General features: G+C 42.9%; 1 protein-coding gene and 1 pseudogene across 5 annotated transcripts in view; one reads left to right on the top strand and one right to left on the bottom strand.

The window, feature by feature from the left end:
- The first annotated feature begins 3,586 nt into the window (after nt 1-3,586).
- The window catches only part of Ube4a (ubiquitination factor E4A), a 39,420-nt gene continuing 29,375 nt past the window's right edge, over nt 3,587-13,631 (top strand). For 4 of the 5 annotated variants that reach the window (XM_021171810.2, XM_021171814.1, XM_021171813.1 and 1 more), the window contains exons 1-3: nt 3,587-3,704; nt 5,739-5,834; nt 9,205-9,365. In XM_021171810.2, the coding sequence (XP_021027469.1) occupies nt 9,245-9,365 (121 nt within the window). In that variant the 5' untranslated portion in view covers nt 3,587-3,704; nt 5,739-5,834; nt 9,205-9,244. Of the gene's footprint in view, nt 3,717-5,738; nt 5,835-9,204; nt 9,366-13,631 lie in introns of all 5 variants that reach the window. The other variant, XM_021171811.1, reaches the window with a different exon arrangement.
- The window catches only part of LOC110301378, a 1,766-nt pseudogene continuing 637 nt past the window's right edge, over nt 12,503-13,631 (bottom strand).

The following is a 13,631-nucleotide window of genomic DNA, read 5'->3' as shown; positions in this document are numbered from 1 at the left end:
GACCTTCAGAAGAGCAGTCAGGTGCTCTTACCCACTGAGCCATCTCATCAGCCAGGTAAAAAAATCTTAAAGCCTAGCTAATTGTTACCTGGCTAGCATGCCATTTTGTGCTGTTGCTAATATTATAAGGAAACTTTCTCATATGCTGTCTTGGCTGTTGCGAGGAAACTTTCTAATGGCCAAGTTGGTTACATACTCTGTTGTGATTTTGTGCCCTTGGGAACAAACCACAATGGCAGTCAGTAGAACTGCTTTGTATGGTTAGCCACAAGAAGCTTAGACCCAAACCAACCACCCAGCAGAACTGCTTGCACCTTTATAGTATTTGTCTTTATAAGCTGCCCCTGGGATGGACCCAACATAAAAGAGAAACCTGCAATTATTTGGAATAAGGCTTCCATTTTGACTAGGGGTGGAGTAAAGTTTAAGTTCTCAAGACCTCCCTGGGAACTGACGTCCTACTTGGCAGAACAGACACATATGTGGGTAACTGACATCCTGGTTAACAAGTTAAGACATGAATGTTCGACAAGTCCCATTCTAGTTGACAAGTTAGGACATGAATGTTAGACAAGTCCCCTCCCACAATTGAATATCCCAACCAATGGGATATTCAACAACAACGTGCCTAAGGAAATCCCATACCCCTAAGTCTTGATTGGCTGCCTGTGAATCTCAGACTTAAGAAGCCCTAGAGGATCTTGAGTCAATGCAACAGTCAGCTCTTGGTCTGATTTGTGTCCCCGATGCATCAGTCTTAGGATGTGGTGTTCAATAAATCATCTCTATTTGACTGAGATCAGTGTTTGAGTGGTTTGTTCAGCGATTCCCAGACCCCACAGATATTGTATGTCTTTAAAATTTGCATTGAGCTGGACAAATGACTCAGCAGTTAAGAGCACCCCCATGTTGGCTTACAATAGTGTATAAGTCCAGTTCCAGGGATCTAACTCCTCTTCTGGCCTCATAAAGCACCAGGCATACATGTGATACACATACATGCTGGCAAACACCAAAACCATAAAATAAAACGTCAAGAATAAAGCCTGTATGATATATAATTAGCCTATAATATTTGCCAATTTTGAAGTGATTTCACCTGTTCTCAGTAGTTTTTAGTAATTTGCCCCATCAAAATTCAGGTTGAAAACATCACCACCACTGTTTTAATAGCCCTTATGCTGACTCTCAACCCCAAGCAGCCACAAATCTCTGTCTCTTCAAGTTTTCTTTTTCTTTATTCTATATGAAACTATATAATTTGAAGCAGCTGTATCTTTTAGCAAGTTTCCAGGGCTCAGCTATGTTGTGAGATTATCTTTATAAATCTTTTTTTTTTTTTTTTTTTTTGGTTTTTTCGAGACAGGGTTTCTCTGTATAGCCCTGGCTGTCCTGGAACTCACTTTGTAGACCAGGCTGGCCTCGAACTCAGAAATCCGCCTGCCTCTGCCTGCCTCCCGAGTGCTGGGATTAAAGGCGTGCGCCACCACGCCCGGCTTATCTTTATAAATCTTTAGCTTGTTTTCCACCTTTAAAGCAGGGTCCTGCTATCTATCTAGCCTTGAACTCCTAGTATATGTGTATTTTGTTTCTTCCAGCTGAAAAGCCATTTCACTGCTTGTCCATTCCCCAGTCAAAGGACACATGATGGTTTCACTTCTCGGCTATTATAAGCACTGCTGCAATGAGGATTCTTTTGAAATGTTCTATTTTGTTTTTATTTTGGTTTTTTCAAGACTCAGTTTCTCTGTGTAGCCCTAGCTGTCCTGGAACTCTCTCTGTATATGAGGCTGGCCCCAAACTCACAGAGATCCATCTGCCCTGTCTCCAAGTGCTGGAATTAAAGGCTTACACCACCACAGCCCAGCTTGCAAGGCTCTTTATGCAACTATAATTTCATTTCTCTGGAATGAAGACCATATAGCAAATTCACTTTTAGCTCTTAAAGAAACAGCTAAATTCTTTTCTAAACTAACAGCATCATTTTACATCCCTACTGACATGACAGCTTTTTGTTTTTATGAATCTTGAATTTTCAACAATATTTGTCACTAGTTCAATATAGTCACGTTAACATTTATTTTGTATTATTTTTATTTTGTGTATATGAGTGTTAGGGCTGTAGGTCTATCTTTGCACAATGGGCATGCAGAGCCAATGGAGGCCAGAAGAGGGCATTGTATCCCTGAGAGTAGAGTTAGTGATTCGAGCAGCTAGGTGCATGCTGGAATCTGAACCCTGCCTCCTTTGGAAAGTAAGGCGGTGCTCTTAACCGCTGAGTCATTCATCTCTTCAGCTCAGAGCAATGGCTTTTTACACAACATATAATATTAATCTTTGCCCCAACCTCACTTTCTTAATGGTGACTTTTGAAATGCAAAAGTCTTTTTGATAAATTCCATTTTATAGGTTTTGTTGCATTTGGGAGGTCATGTCTGAGACAAGATTGTCTCCTGTCTCATTATTTGTAGGTCATTGTTAGGGATTTGGTCTAGCTTTAACAATAAATGTCACTTTGAATATATGTAAAGTATTAGTAACAAATAAGAATAAAAGGTATCATTGGAAAATATCTGAACATGTAATTTTATTAAACTAAATCTCACTTCATAGCAGTTATATAGATATACACTAACAAGTACAGCAAAGAAGTGCCTGTTACTCCCATGCATGTATGCTACCAATCTCTTGCTGAGGTTTTGAGCTGTGCCAATATAATTTTTTTAAAGGGGGGTATCTCAGAATAGGGTAGCGTTTTGGTTGGTTGGATGGTTGGTTTGAAGTAACCCTAGGTTAGTCCAAACTCACTGAATAGCAGAGGATGACTTCGGATGCTCAATTCTCCTGTCTCTATGTCCCAAATGCTAGAATTACAGCATGCCCCACGGTGTCCCACTCACTACAGTTTTAATTTTCGTTTTCCTTACTAAAACTAAGAACCAAGGCTGGAGAAATGGCTCAGACGACCAGATTCAATTCCCAGCACCCACATGGCAGCTCACAACTGTCTGTAACTCCATATCCAGGGAATCTGACATCTTCACAGACATACATACAGGCAAAACACCAATCAATGCTCATATTTTTCAAAATTAAAAACTAAAAATTAACCAGACTTGTAGGCTGTATACTGTTAGCATTGTATAAATAAATCTAAGACCAACCCAAAATAGCGCGCTGCCTGGCACCTAATACCTGCTCAAAACGTCTTATACATTGTCCTTGTTGGTATTGTTACTGCTTCTAAGCCACAACGAGTGAAACGGCTCCAAAAAGCCATAGGACAGGAGGGAGAGTAAAAAGCAAAAGGTCACAGTCTGTGCAGAGCCCGACACCACAATATTGTATCTGCCCTCAAGAGATGGATTTCCAAGGTCTAGCTTCATATTCCACAAAACTTCAAAACACGCAGTCATCGCTAACCCTGCCCCGCCCCGCCCTGCTGCCTAGCCCAATCCCAAAGCCACTTCCGGCCCGCCCCCCAACCAACGCTAGCTGCCAGCAAGCGTGCGCATGCGCCTCCTCGGTGTTTTCGCTGTCATTAGTGAAGCCCGACAACGCCCTACTTCCGGCGCGGAGTAAAGACACAACAGGCTCGGCGCTCAGCAATGATGTCAGCTCCGGTTGCCTTGCTGAGTCGGAAGTGAGAACCTTTTGGTCGTTGTAGCTGTGAGGTGTCGTCGTCCCTGCCCTTTCAGGCTCCGGTAAGAGGCAAGGTATAAAAGGAGGAGAGTGTTGAGGCTGCGACCCGGGTTTTCTCCTAAGCAATTGCCAGTCAAGGCCCCTGCATGCCTGCTGTTCTCCACTGCTTGCCTGACCTGGGTCCGTCTTGAACTTCGACCCTGTCTAATCTGGAAACACGGTGCTCCGGCGTCCGGTGGCTCTGCTCATTCCCTTCTTCTTTGCCAAGTCCCTGCTAGGAAAGGCCCGAGTGTGGGCTGTGGCTGTCTTTTGACTTATTTTATCTAGGACCTGCGCAGGGTGGGTGGGTCTCCCTGCTGCCTATGAATCTCTTACTGAACCCCAAAGGATAAAATACGAAGAGTGAACGACAGTGCCAGATGCCAAGGAGACAAAATGAAGCTCGACTCATAGCAATCAAACCAGTAGGGCGCGTGTAGCAAGAGGTTGACTTTTAAAGCAAGTGACGGCTTCCCAGCTGTAGCTCTTTGGATTCTGCTCGAGTTTTTCTTGGGTCGAGAAAACATTTCTCAGATTGAGTGACCATAGAGTCAGACGTTTTGTCTTTAGTATTTGTTCCTTTTAGGATTCATTTTTGTCTCCTAGAGCAAGAATGGGTTAAGTCTCAATGTCATTGACTTTTTTGGTCCCAGAGAGAAGACTATGTGACATAAAATGAGACCCAAGATGAAATGCCAGGGTTTGTTAGAGACGGTTTTGTTTGTTTTGTTGTGTTCTTTTTTTGTTTTTGGACGTGTATGTGCCTCACTTGATGAGATCCTAGCTTTCACATAAACGTATTGCAAGGATTTTTGTTACGACACCTAATGTAACACTGAAGGTATTTCCAGGTAGACATGTTACTTTGGGAACATTTTTAAATTCCAAAATAGAGACCTTTTGGAGTACGGTTTAATACAGCGTAATTTGGGCTTGGGGTATGGAGTTCCTGGGGTTATAAACTAAGCCCTGGTGCATACTAAGTGTTCTAGAACAGAGCTACACCCAACCCCACCTTAGCCATAGAACTTGGCTTTAGCAATCTGTTTTTCAGTGTTACCGATAGTTCTGCTTTAAAACTGGATTGGACATGATCTTAAAATATCTGTATGCTCACAGGAGCCAGTAGTGGCCTTAAAGGGTTAGCAGCACTCTATATAAGTAGAAGCTTGAATCAGGAGAGAATGAGAGAATTTTATGGGTCCAATGGTAGACACTTCCTAGAGATGTAGACTTTTGCAGCAGGTATGTAAAGTGAAGTTACTTACTAAAAATGAATCAAATCCAAAAGCCTTGGGGGGCTGGTAGTTATACCATCCCAAAAGCTATCAAGAAAGTGGATGTGTTTCTGTGTGACAACTGAAAACAAGGAATTTGGGTTTATTATTATTATTATTATTACTGTTTCTTTTTAAAGATAACTTTTTTAGTTTTACTTATGTCTCCATGTGTGTAGATGCCCACAAAAGTAAAGGGTATTGGATCCCCAAGAGCTGTAGTTACAGAAAGTTGTAAGCTGCCTGACATGGGTGCTGGAGTCTAAACTGTGGTCCTCTAAAAGAACAGCAAGTGCTCTTAACCACTGAGCCATTTCTCTTCCTTTCTCTCTCTCTCCCTACCATCCTTCTCTTCCTCTCTCTCTTTCTCTTTCTTTCTTCCTCTCTCTCTCTCTCTTTCCTACTAAAGAATCTATTTATTTATGGATGTGTACCTGTAAGAGTGTGTGGATGCCCACAGAGAGCAGGAGTTGTCAGGTCCCTTGGAATTGGAGTTGCAGGCATTTGTGAGCTGCCCTGTTTCAGGTACTGGGATCCAGACTCTGGTCCTCTGGTAGAGTCATTTCTTCAACCTCTTACTTATTTATTTCTGAGTCAGGGTCTCACTGTGTAGCTCAGGCTTGCCTTGACATCAAGATCCTCCCTTTTCATTTCCCAAGGGCAAGGATTACAGGTATGCACTACTCTACTCAAGCTGGGAAACTTAAAATAGGTAGAGTAAGTATTAAGCCAAACCAGGTATCGAGGGTCCATTTCACCAGACCTTTCTTTTCTTTCTAGGTACTTTTATTTTCATGTGTAAGCTCAATGACTAAGTCTAACCTGGATCTCCACCGAGGTTCTCAACAGCTGATCTGTGGGCCCTCATTTTTTCCTGTAAGTTGTCACATGATTTAGCCTTGCTTCTAAAGAAGGAAGTTCTCTATACCTATTTTAAGTAGATACGAGAACGATGACTTCAGTGGGGTAGGCAAAACCTTGTTTTGTTTGTAACGTTCTTTCTAGTCTTCTCTCTGTTGTCATTATAAACCACTATGACCAAAAGCAACTCGAAGGAGGAAAAGAATTATTTGTGCACTTGCAAGTCACATCCCATCACTGAGGCGAGTCAGGGCAAGAATTCAAGCAAGACCTTGAAGTACAACCTATGGAGGAATGCTGCTTGCCGGCTGATGCTTTGCTTGCTTGCTTTCTTGCTTGCTTTTTTTTTTTTTTTTTAAAGATTTATTTACTTATATATATAAGTACATTGTCACTGTCTTCAGACACCAGAAGAGGTTGTGAGCCACCTTGTGGTTGCTGGGAATTGAACTCAGGACCTCTGGAAGAGCAGTCAGTGCTCTTACCAGTGAGCCATCTCTCCAGCCCCATTAGCTAGCCAGTCAAGACAATTCCCCCAAAGAAATGTCTGATCTGGGCAATCTCAAACCAGGCTTTCCCCTAAGATGACTCTAGGCCATGTCAAGTTGACAGTTAAAGCTGACTAGGGCAGCATTTGAGGTGATAGCAGGCTTATTTTCATTCTCTGTTCTACACATGCATAGGTACTGAAGAGCCACAGTGTCTGGCCTGGGAGCTTGGCCTGCTGCTGCATCTCCAGATGTAATAAGTCTGTACCTTGAAGTAGATCTCGAGGAATGGTGTAGTTACATGCCGCTCAGGAGTAATCACTTGGAAGACTGAGACTGTCCGTGAACATTTGCTTAAGCGTTGTGGTTTGGAGGATAGTTTCAGACACAGAAGAAAGAATAATCAGATATGAACTTGTACTTGAGGGTCCCAGAGGCTAGCACAGTTGATCTGCCAGGAGTGCTCTGTGGAAATTTTAAAATTCCATTATAAGCAGGGAAAAGATGTAATAGAAAGTTAGCTTGTGTATATAATGGAAGAGAATAGAATTTAAAAGGAAGTGATGAGTTGGGCGTGGTGGCGCATGCCTTTAATCCCAGCACTTGGGAGGCAGAGGCAGGCGGATTTCTGAGTTCGAGGCCAGCCTGGTCTACAAAGTGAGTTCCAGGACAGCCAGGGCTACAAAGAGAAACCCTGTATCGAAAAACCAAAAAAAAAAAAAAAAAGAAAGTGATGCCATTTGTGGTGCTAAGCCCTCTCTCTTGATAGTTTTGAGAATATGTCCTGTTCTTCCTGCTTTCAGCTTTCTTTTTATATATATGCTGTAGATCATTGTCTCCTATCTAATGAGCTGGATCATTCAGTTGTATTTTTTTAAATATAAAATAACTCAAGCCAGGCATTGCGTTACATGCCTGTAATCTTAGCACTTGGAGACTGAGGCAGAAGAATCACTGTACATTCAAGGATAGCCTGAGCTACACAGTGAGGCTCGACTTTTAAAAAAACAAAAAAGGTCTGGAGATGACTTAGTGGGTGGGTAAGAGTTATTGGTGCACAAACAGAACCCGAGTTAAATCCTCAACACCCACATAAAAGAGCTAGATGTGTCCACAAGTATACCTGTAACCCTAGCACTATGGGGAGTAAAGACAGGAGGATTGGTAGTGCTGGCTGGCTGTCTTCTTGGCTCTAGGCTCAGTAAGCCCCCATCTCAAGGGAATAAGGAAAGTAACAGTATGAGATCCCTAGCATCCTCCGTCGGCCTCCATACTTCATGCATGTACGCCATATACCTGTATCACACACGCATACACCCTTCACACTGGCTCACGTAGTTTCAGACTTTGTCTGTACACATGGGTGCCACACGCTTATATCACTGTACACACATGTACATGTTTACAGACTTCACAGTGGCTCCTGTAGTTATGCAGTTAGCCTGCATACATGTGTGCTACACACTTATGCATGCACATCACACTGGCTCATGTGGTTATGGAATTTGCCTATATACACATGTGCTACAAACTTTTATTGTTGACTTTTATAACTGAAAAGTCTAAAATATTCCGTTTTCCTGTCTGGTTGCTTAATTTGGGGGTAGGGATTTTGTAGATGGTGTAACGGTGGCAACTCTGGGCTTGTGCTTTGCTAACCTAGCAACTAAGAGAAAAAGAGTTCTCCATAGAGTCAGCCCAAAGACATTGTTCCTGGTTCCCATAAGCCTGAGAGAGGGGTTGCCCACTCTCGGATCCATCCCTCTGTCCTCTCCGGCCCTCCTGGAGCTCATAGGTGAGATCAGCATCTGGACATATGTCTTGACTGGACTTGGTACTCAGAGAAAAACTAAGTGTGTCATATTAAGGGAGAAGGTGGTGATATTCCGAAGCCAAAGTGACAAGCATGCACTATACTTCTGCCGTCTTCTAGATCTCAGGATACTGTGGGGTGTCGAGAACAGCAGTAGCTTGCCGACAGTGAGACAGCTCAGGATGGTATCACATGCATTGGGGCGAATTAAACTACCCTCTGGTTGCATAGGCAAAAGCCCTCTCAAGAACTGTTAATTCCAACATAAAATATGATAATTTTTGTTAAATGCGATTAAATATACATAGCAAAAAAAGAAAGAAAAAGTCGCTGAGTCATCTCTCCAGTCCCAGATCTGTAGTTTTAAACCTATAAGTAGAGTTAGGTAACTTAATATGGATGAAAGACGCACATACCTAACAGCTAATCGGATTCTGGCCTTGATTCATTATTCCAAATCTGAGTATCAGGCCAGGCATGGTAGTACATGTTTGTAATCCTAGCATTAGGTGGAGGCAGAAGGATTAGGAGTTCAAGGTCCTCCCCACCTACAGAATGAATTTGTGGCCCACCTAATAATATGAAAACCTGCCTTTTAGAAAAGAGAAGAAAAAGGAGAGAGAAGGGGGAGGAAGTGGAAGGGAGGGAGAAGAAATCGTCATCATCATCGGGGTTTCTGTGCGGCTGAGGAAGCCCAGCTTCCACCTGAGCTGTAGCCGGCTGAGCAGGTGTCACTTTGTTTTCCCATGTGAGTGGAAATTAGTCTGCCAGCTTAAAAACGTATGGTAAATCCATAACTTTTGTCATGTCACAGTGCTACAGTAGTGCACTAGTCAAGGTATAGGCAATGGAAACATGACAGCCAGTCGGTGCAGTCAGTGTCTGTTAAGCCTTGTGAGTTTTAGCTGTGTCCAGTTGGTAAGCTGGTAACCATCTTGCCAAATATGTCTTGAGTTTGGGAACATGAATTGACATGTGTTACTCCAAAGCATGGTATTCGAGGATGGGAAAAGGAAAGATGGTGGGGATATTACAGTGATGGTGTTATCTGCCCCTCTGAGTCTAATGCCTGTCTTTTGCATAGCCGCTCCCCTAGGGCTGGATGGAGGATACCTTAAAGTGAAATGACAGACCAGGAGAATAACAACAACATCTCAAGTAACCCCTTTGCTGCTCTTTTTGGCTCCCTGGCTGATGCCAAGCAGTTTGCAGCAATCCAGAAAGAGCAGCTGAAGCAGCAGTCCGGTAAGTAGAGGAGCCAGTAGCAGCAGATGTCACTCCTAGAACCGGGTCTGCCCGGATCTTCCCAGAGGAAGGGTTCTTTAGGAAATGAACCACAATTAGAACTTAAGTTTGGTGCTGAAGTTGTTTTGCTTTTATTGTCTGTCTCTGTTGGTGAAAGCAAAAGTTGGCTTGATGTTAGTTGTGGCTCATTTTGTTTAGGGTCTTCCCCTCTGCTGTCCTCTCACATAAAGAGAGACTGGCTATCAGGTGAGTCCACAGGGCTCGTAGCCAGTTGTGATCCCAAAGCTGTCAAGTTGTTTAGTCAAAGGGGAAAAAGGGTCTGTTAGTAGCTTTTTAACATGGAAGACCAAGGTGATGTGGTAAACAGGCTGCATGCAGCTATAGAAACTAGAGATTTTTCTGACCAAAAAAAGAGTTATTAATTCCAGCACTTTAAAAGACCTCTCAGCCAGGTGTGGTGGTGCACACCTTTAGTCCCAACACTCAGGAGGCAGAGGCAGGCAGATTTCTGAGTTCGAGGCCAGCCTGGTCTACAAAGTGATTTCCAGGACAGCCAGGGCTATACAGAGAAACCCTGTCTCGAAAAACCAAAAAAGAGGGGCAAGTGTCCTTATTTGGACAGACACACACAAACACAAATAAAGTCAGTAAACAATTTAGGCCTGGCGTGGTGGCACACTCCTTTAATCCCAGCACTCGGGAGGTAGAGCCAGGCAGGTTTCTGAGTTCGAGGCCAGCTTGGTCTGCAAAGTGAGTTCCAGGACAGCCAGGGCTACACAAAGAAACCCTGCCTCGAAAAACCAAAAAAAAAAAAAAAAAAAAAAAAAAAGAAAAAAAGAAAGACAAAACTCAGAATAATCTCTCACTAGCCAGAAAAATGGCTTTCCTCGTGTGGAACTGAATTTAACATCGAGTACAGCTTCTTTCTGTGGATGTATTAGAATACATTTCTAGCACACATTGTCCCTGGGGATAGTCATAATCTTTTTTTTTTTAAGATTTATTTTATTGTAAATGAGTACGTACTCTATCTACATGTACACCTGCATACCAGAAGAAGGCATTGGATCCCATTACAGATAGTTGTGAGCTACCATATGGTTGCTGGGAATTGAACTCAGGACCTCTGGAAGAACAGCTAGTGTTCCTGACCACTGAGCCATCTCTCCAGCCTGAGTTATAATCTTTCAAGCCAGAAATGACCACCTCCTCCCAAAAAGTAGTGGTTTTTATTTTAATAAAAGGAAAAATAATTTGTCTTTGCTTCATTTATTTACAAAGTATATAGTTCAGGGGCATTGCTCGGCTTTGGTCTTGCTTTATGATTGGGATTGGATAAACAGAAGAAAAGCAAGACAGAGAAGAAAGGTTATAGATAAAGCAAAAGACAGTAAGTGCAGGGCTTTTTAACTGGCTGTAAGCAGGCTCGAAAGACTGGAGCTGAGAGCATTACTATCAGCAGGCAGTGGGAATGAGGCAGGCACACGCCCATCTGTTACTGTTTCCTACCTCGTCACCTTAGTTTGTCTACACTGAGTTCCTCATGCCACCAGGTCCAACCTGTTTGTCAACAGCAATTAGTATTCTGCCAGAACCTTTGGCCTCCTATTCTGAGCTCAACTCACACATAGAAGCATCTCTTACTTCTGAGAGTCTGGTCCAGATTTTCAGAAAAACATTTTGCCAAGAAAGAAAAGCAGTTGTAGACCCATGTAGTTCCTAGGGGCTAGCATTACACTTACCAGAGCATTCTTGCAAGTGCCCTCCTGAGAGGCAGTCTTTGAGGTGTTCTATAGAACACTAAAGGAATTCAGTTGATAAGGAAATGGGGGCTGGAAGACAAATGTAATAACCAACTTAAATATCAAATGATGAAAGTTTCAGTCTTACTAGTCTATAGAAAAGTGCCCGTTAAGGCTACAGTTAGGGGCTGGTGAGATCGTTCAGCGGCTAAAGGCACCTGCTCCCAAGCCTGAGGTCCTGAGTTCAGTCCCTGGGACCCCCGTGGTGGAAAGAAAGAAAAGACTCCAACAAGTTGTCCTCTGACCTTGTGTGTGCTCAGTAGCAAGCATGCAACCCCACATACACTCTCTAAATAAAAGTAATTTTTAAAAAATTAGATTTTTGTTTGTTTGTTTAAAATGTCATTCTCATCTTTATTTTTGGTCATAAACATGTTTTAACAGCCCCAGTCTATGTGTATAACTATAACATCAAAAGCAATACAATCTTTCTAAAAATTACTCAATGGTCACTTCACCTTCAAATAATTATAAGTAGCAGGGTAGAACAGTGTGTTTCCATGTGCACTAGAGGTAACAATCAAGATCAGGACACAGAAAACGTTGCTCTAACCTACATGCCATACATCACAACAGTAATCCGTAATTGTTTAAGTGGAGGTTTGTCTACACCTGCATCAACAGTAGTACCAGCCCCTAGAACTTAAAAAGCAAAATCTCTTCATATGCACATGATGATGGAATGTCCACCTAGGAAAATGCACGTAGCAGGATTCGAGTGGTACTTGGAGCATGTGACCAGGGCATTTTTCTCAGATTAAGTAGTTTGAACATTTGGGGCACTTTACAGTAACTAGCATTAGTGGCAGGCATCACCCAGTGCAACATTTCAAACAGAGAAGATGCTCAAAACATGCTGGCAGTTTACTCAGATTGGATGGTATGGTTACTGAGTGGACCCATGTGTGAAAGTATGATTTCAGGATCCAGTTCAGGTACATGAACCAAGAACTTGACTTAAAGTAGTTCATGTAACTATACCTCCTTAAAGAAAGCTTGTAAGTGCCTGGTGGATGTCAGATTGCTGGTATAATGTTAAGAGTGACCAACAGCAACCCAAGGCTTCCAAAATGTAATGTTAAAACGCCTCCCCTGGAAGGGTTTCAGTAATCTGAAACATTCACACCCCAGTGGTCAAACTCCTCCCTAAAGTCTAAAGCAGTATGAGGCGCTTCCACACTCAGGAATTGTGTGACTGTTTAGCTTTCCTCAGATGAAGCCGTGATTGCTACAGAGGTGCCATAACTTAACAAGTTAGCCTGGAAGCCCCAAAAGAGAAGAACAGGATAATTGTCAACTATATAAATAGAACTGTCTAACGTTTACAGTCCTGGCTCACTTCAGCCTGCTTTCGAATACCTTATCAACCTCATCTTTTGTATCAAGAGGACATCCTTGTGTCCAGACTCCCTTTTGGCCCAGTGGCACCTATTGCCACATCAGTGACAGAATCAGGAGTCACCCATCTCAGCATCATGAGGAAGAGATAGATGGGCACAGCCTATAAAGCAAAACTGGCCTGTAACTGGACCACAGTGAGAGGTGAGCTGGTTCAGCCTCCTGTGCATCGGCAGCATCCACCATCCTCTCAAACACCTCAGTTCCCTCGGCCACGTCCGGCCAGATGGAAAGCACCTTTACTGCATTGTGGATGTTTTCAGGAGCTGGCAATGTCCCCGACTTCACTTGGAAAATAGCTTTTTCTAGCCCTTCACACCAAGACTTTACTGAAGATTCACATAAAATAGAAAGGTTCTCGGATGCTAACAACTTGTAGACCACAACTGGTGGCTTCCAGGATCACCATGCAGAAGGCTTCAGACAGGAAGGTGTTAAGAAAAGTATGTCCTTGAATTAAGACATTTCTGATATCCTTGTGTTCTAAAGCTCCCAAAAGCTACACCCTGCATCTTTCCCATACTTCTAAACATTACTCTTCGATCCTTCTCCAATTAAACAAGTTAACTGGAGACATTTCTGGCAGAATTCAGGAATCATGCCACTGAGCAGTCCGATCCCTTTTCTATAAATGAATCTGCTGATGACAGCACTAGTTATTGCACTGCTGCACCTCCTAAGAGGTCCTGGGGTGAAGTCAGTAGGATCTGTAGCGTCAGGAGTGACGGACACTCTAGTGCTGCTTATAGTTCAGTGTTTTCCTTACTAGTGTAAGACACACAAATGCTGTGCTTTATGTCACCAGGAGACACAGAAGCCTCGTTTGTAAGCATAGAGCTGATGTCAGCAAACTCGAAGAGGGAGTAGTCTGTGAAGGTTGTTTGGAGTCTTGGCATGGAAGAGAGAGAGCATTATGGGCTATGGCAGAAAATGAACTGTGAGAATAGACAATTGTAATTCTCTCCCAAACACTTGGAGTTCATTCTACAGTCAGCTTTCTCCTTAGTGAAGGGTAGTAATGCTCAAATGCTTCCCTTTACTTTTTTTTTTTTTTTTTTTTTTTTTT

The sequence above is a fragment of the Mus caroli genome, chromosome 9 (genome assembly GCF_900094665.2).
Source record: "Mus caroli chromosome 9, CAROLI_EIJ_v1.1, whole genome shotgun sequence".
Lineage (NCBI taxonomy): Eukaryota > Metazoa > Chordata > Mammalia > Rodentia > Muridae > Mus > Mus caroli.
The sequence above is the reverse complement of the archived record's forward strand: the minus strand, read 5'-3'. Positions and strand labels throughout refer to the sequence as shown.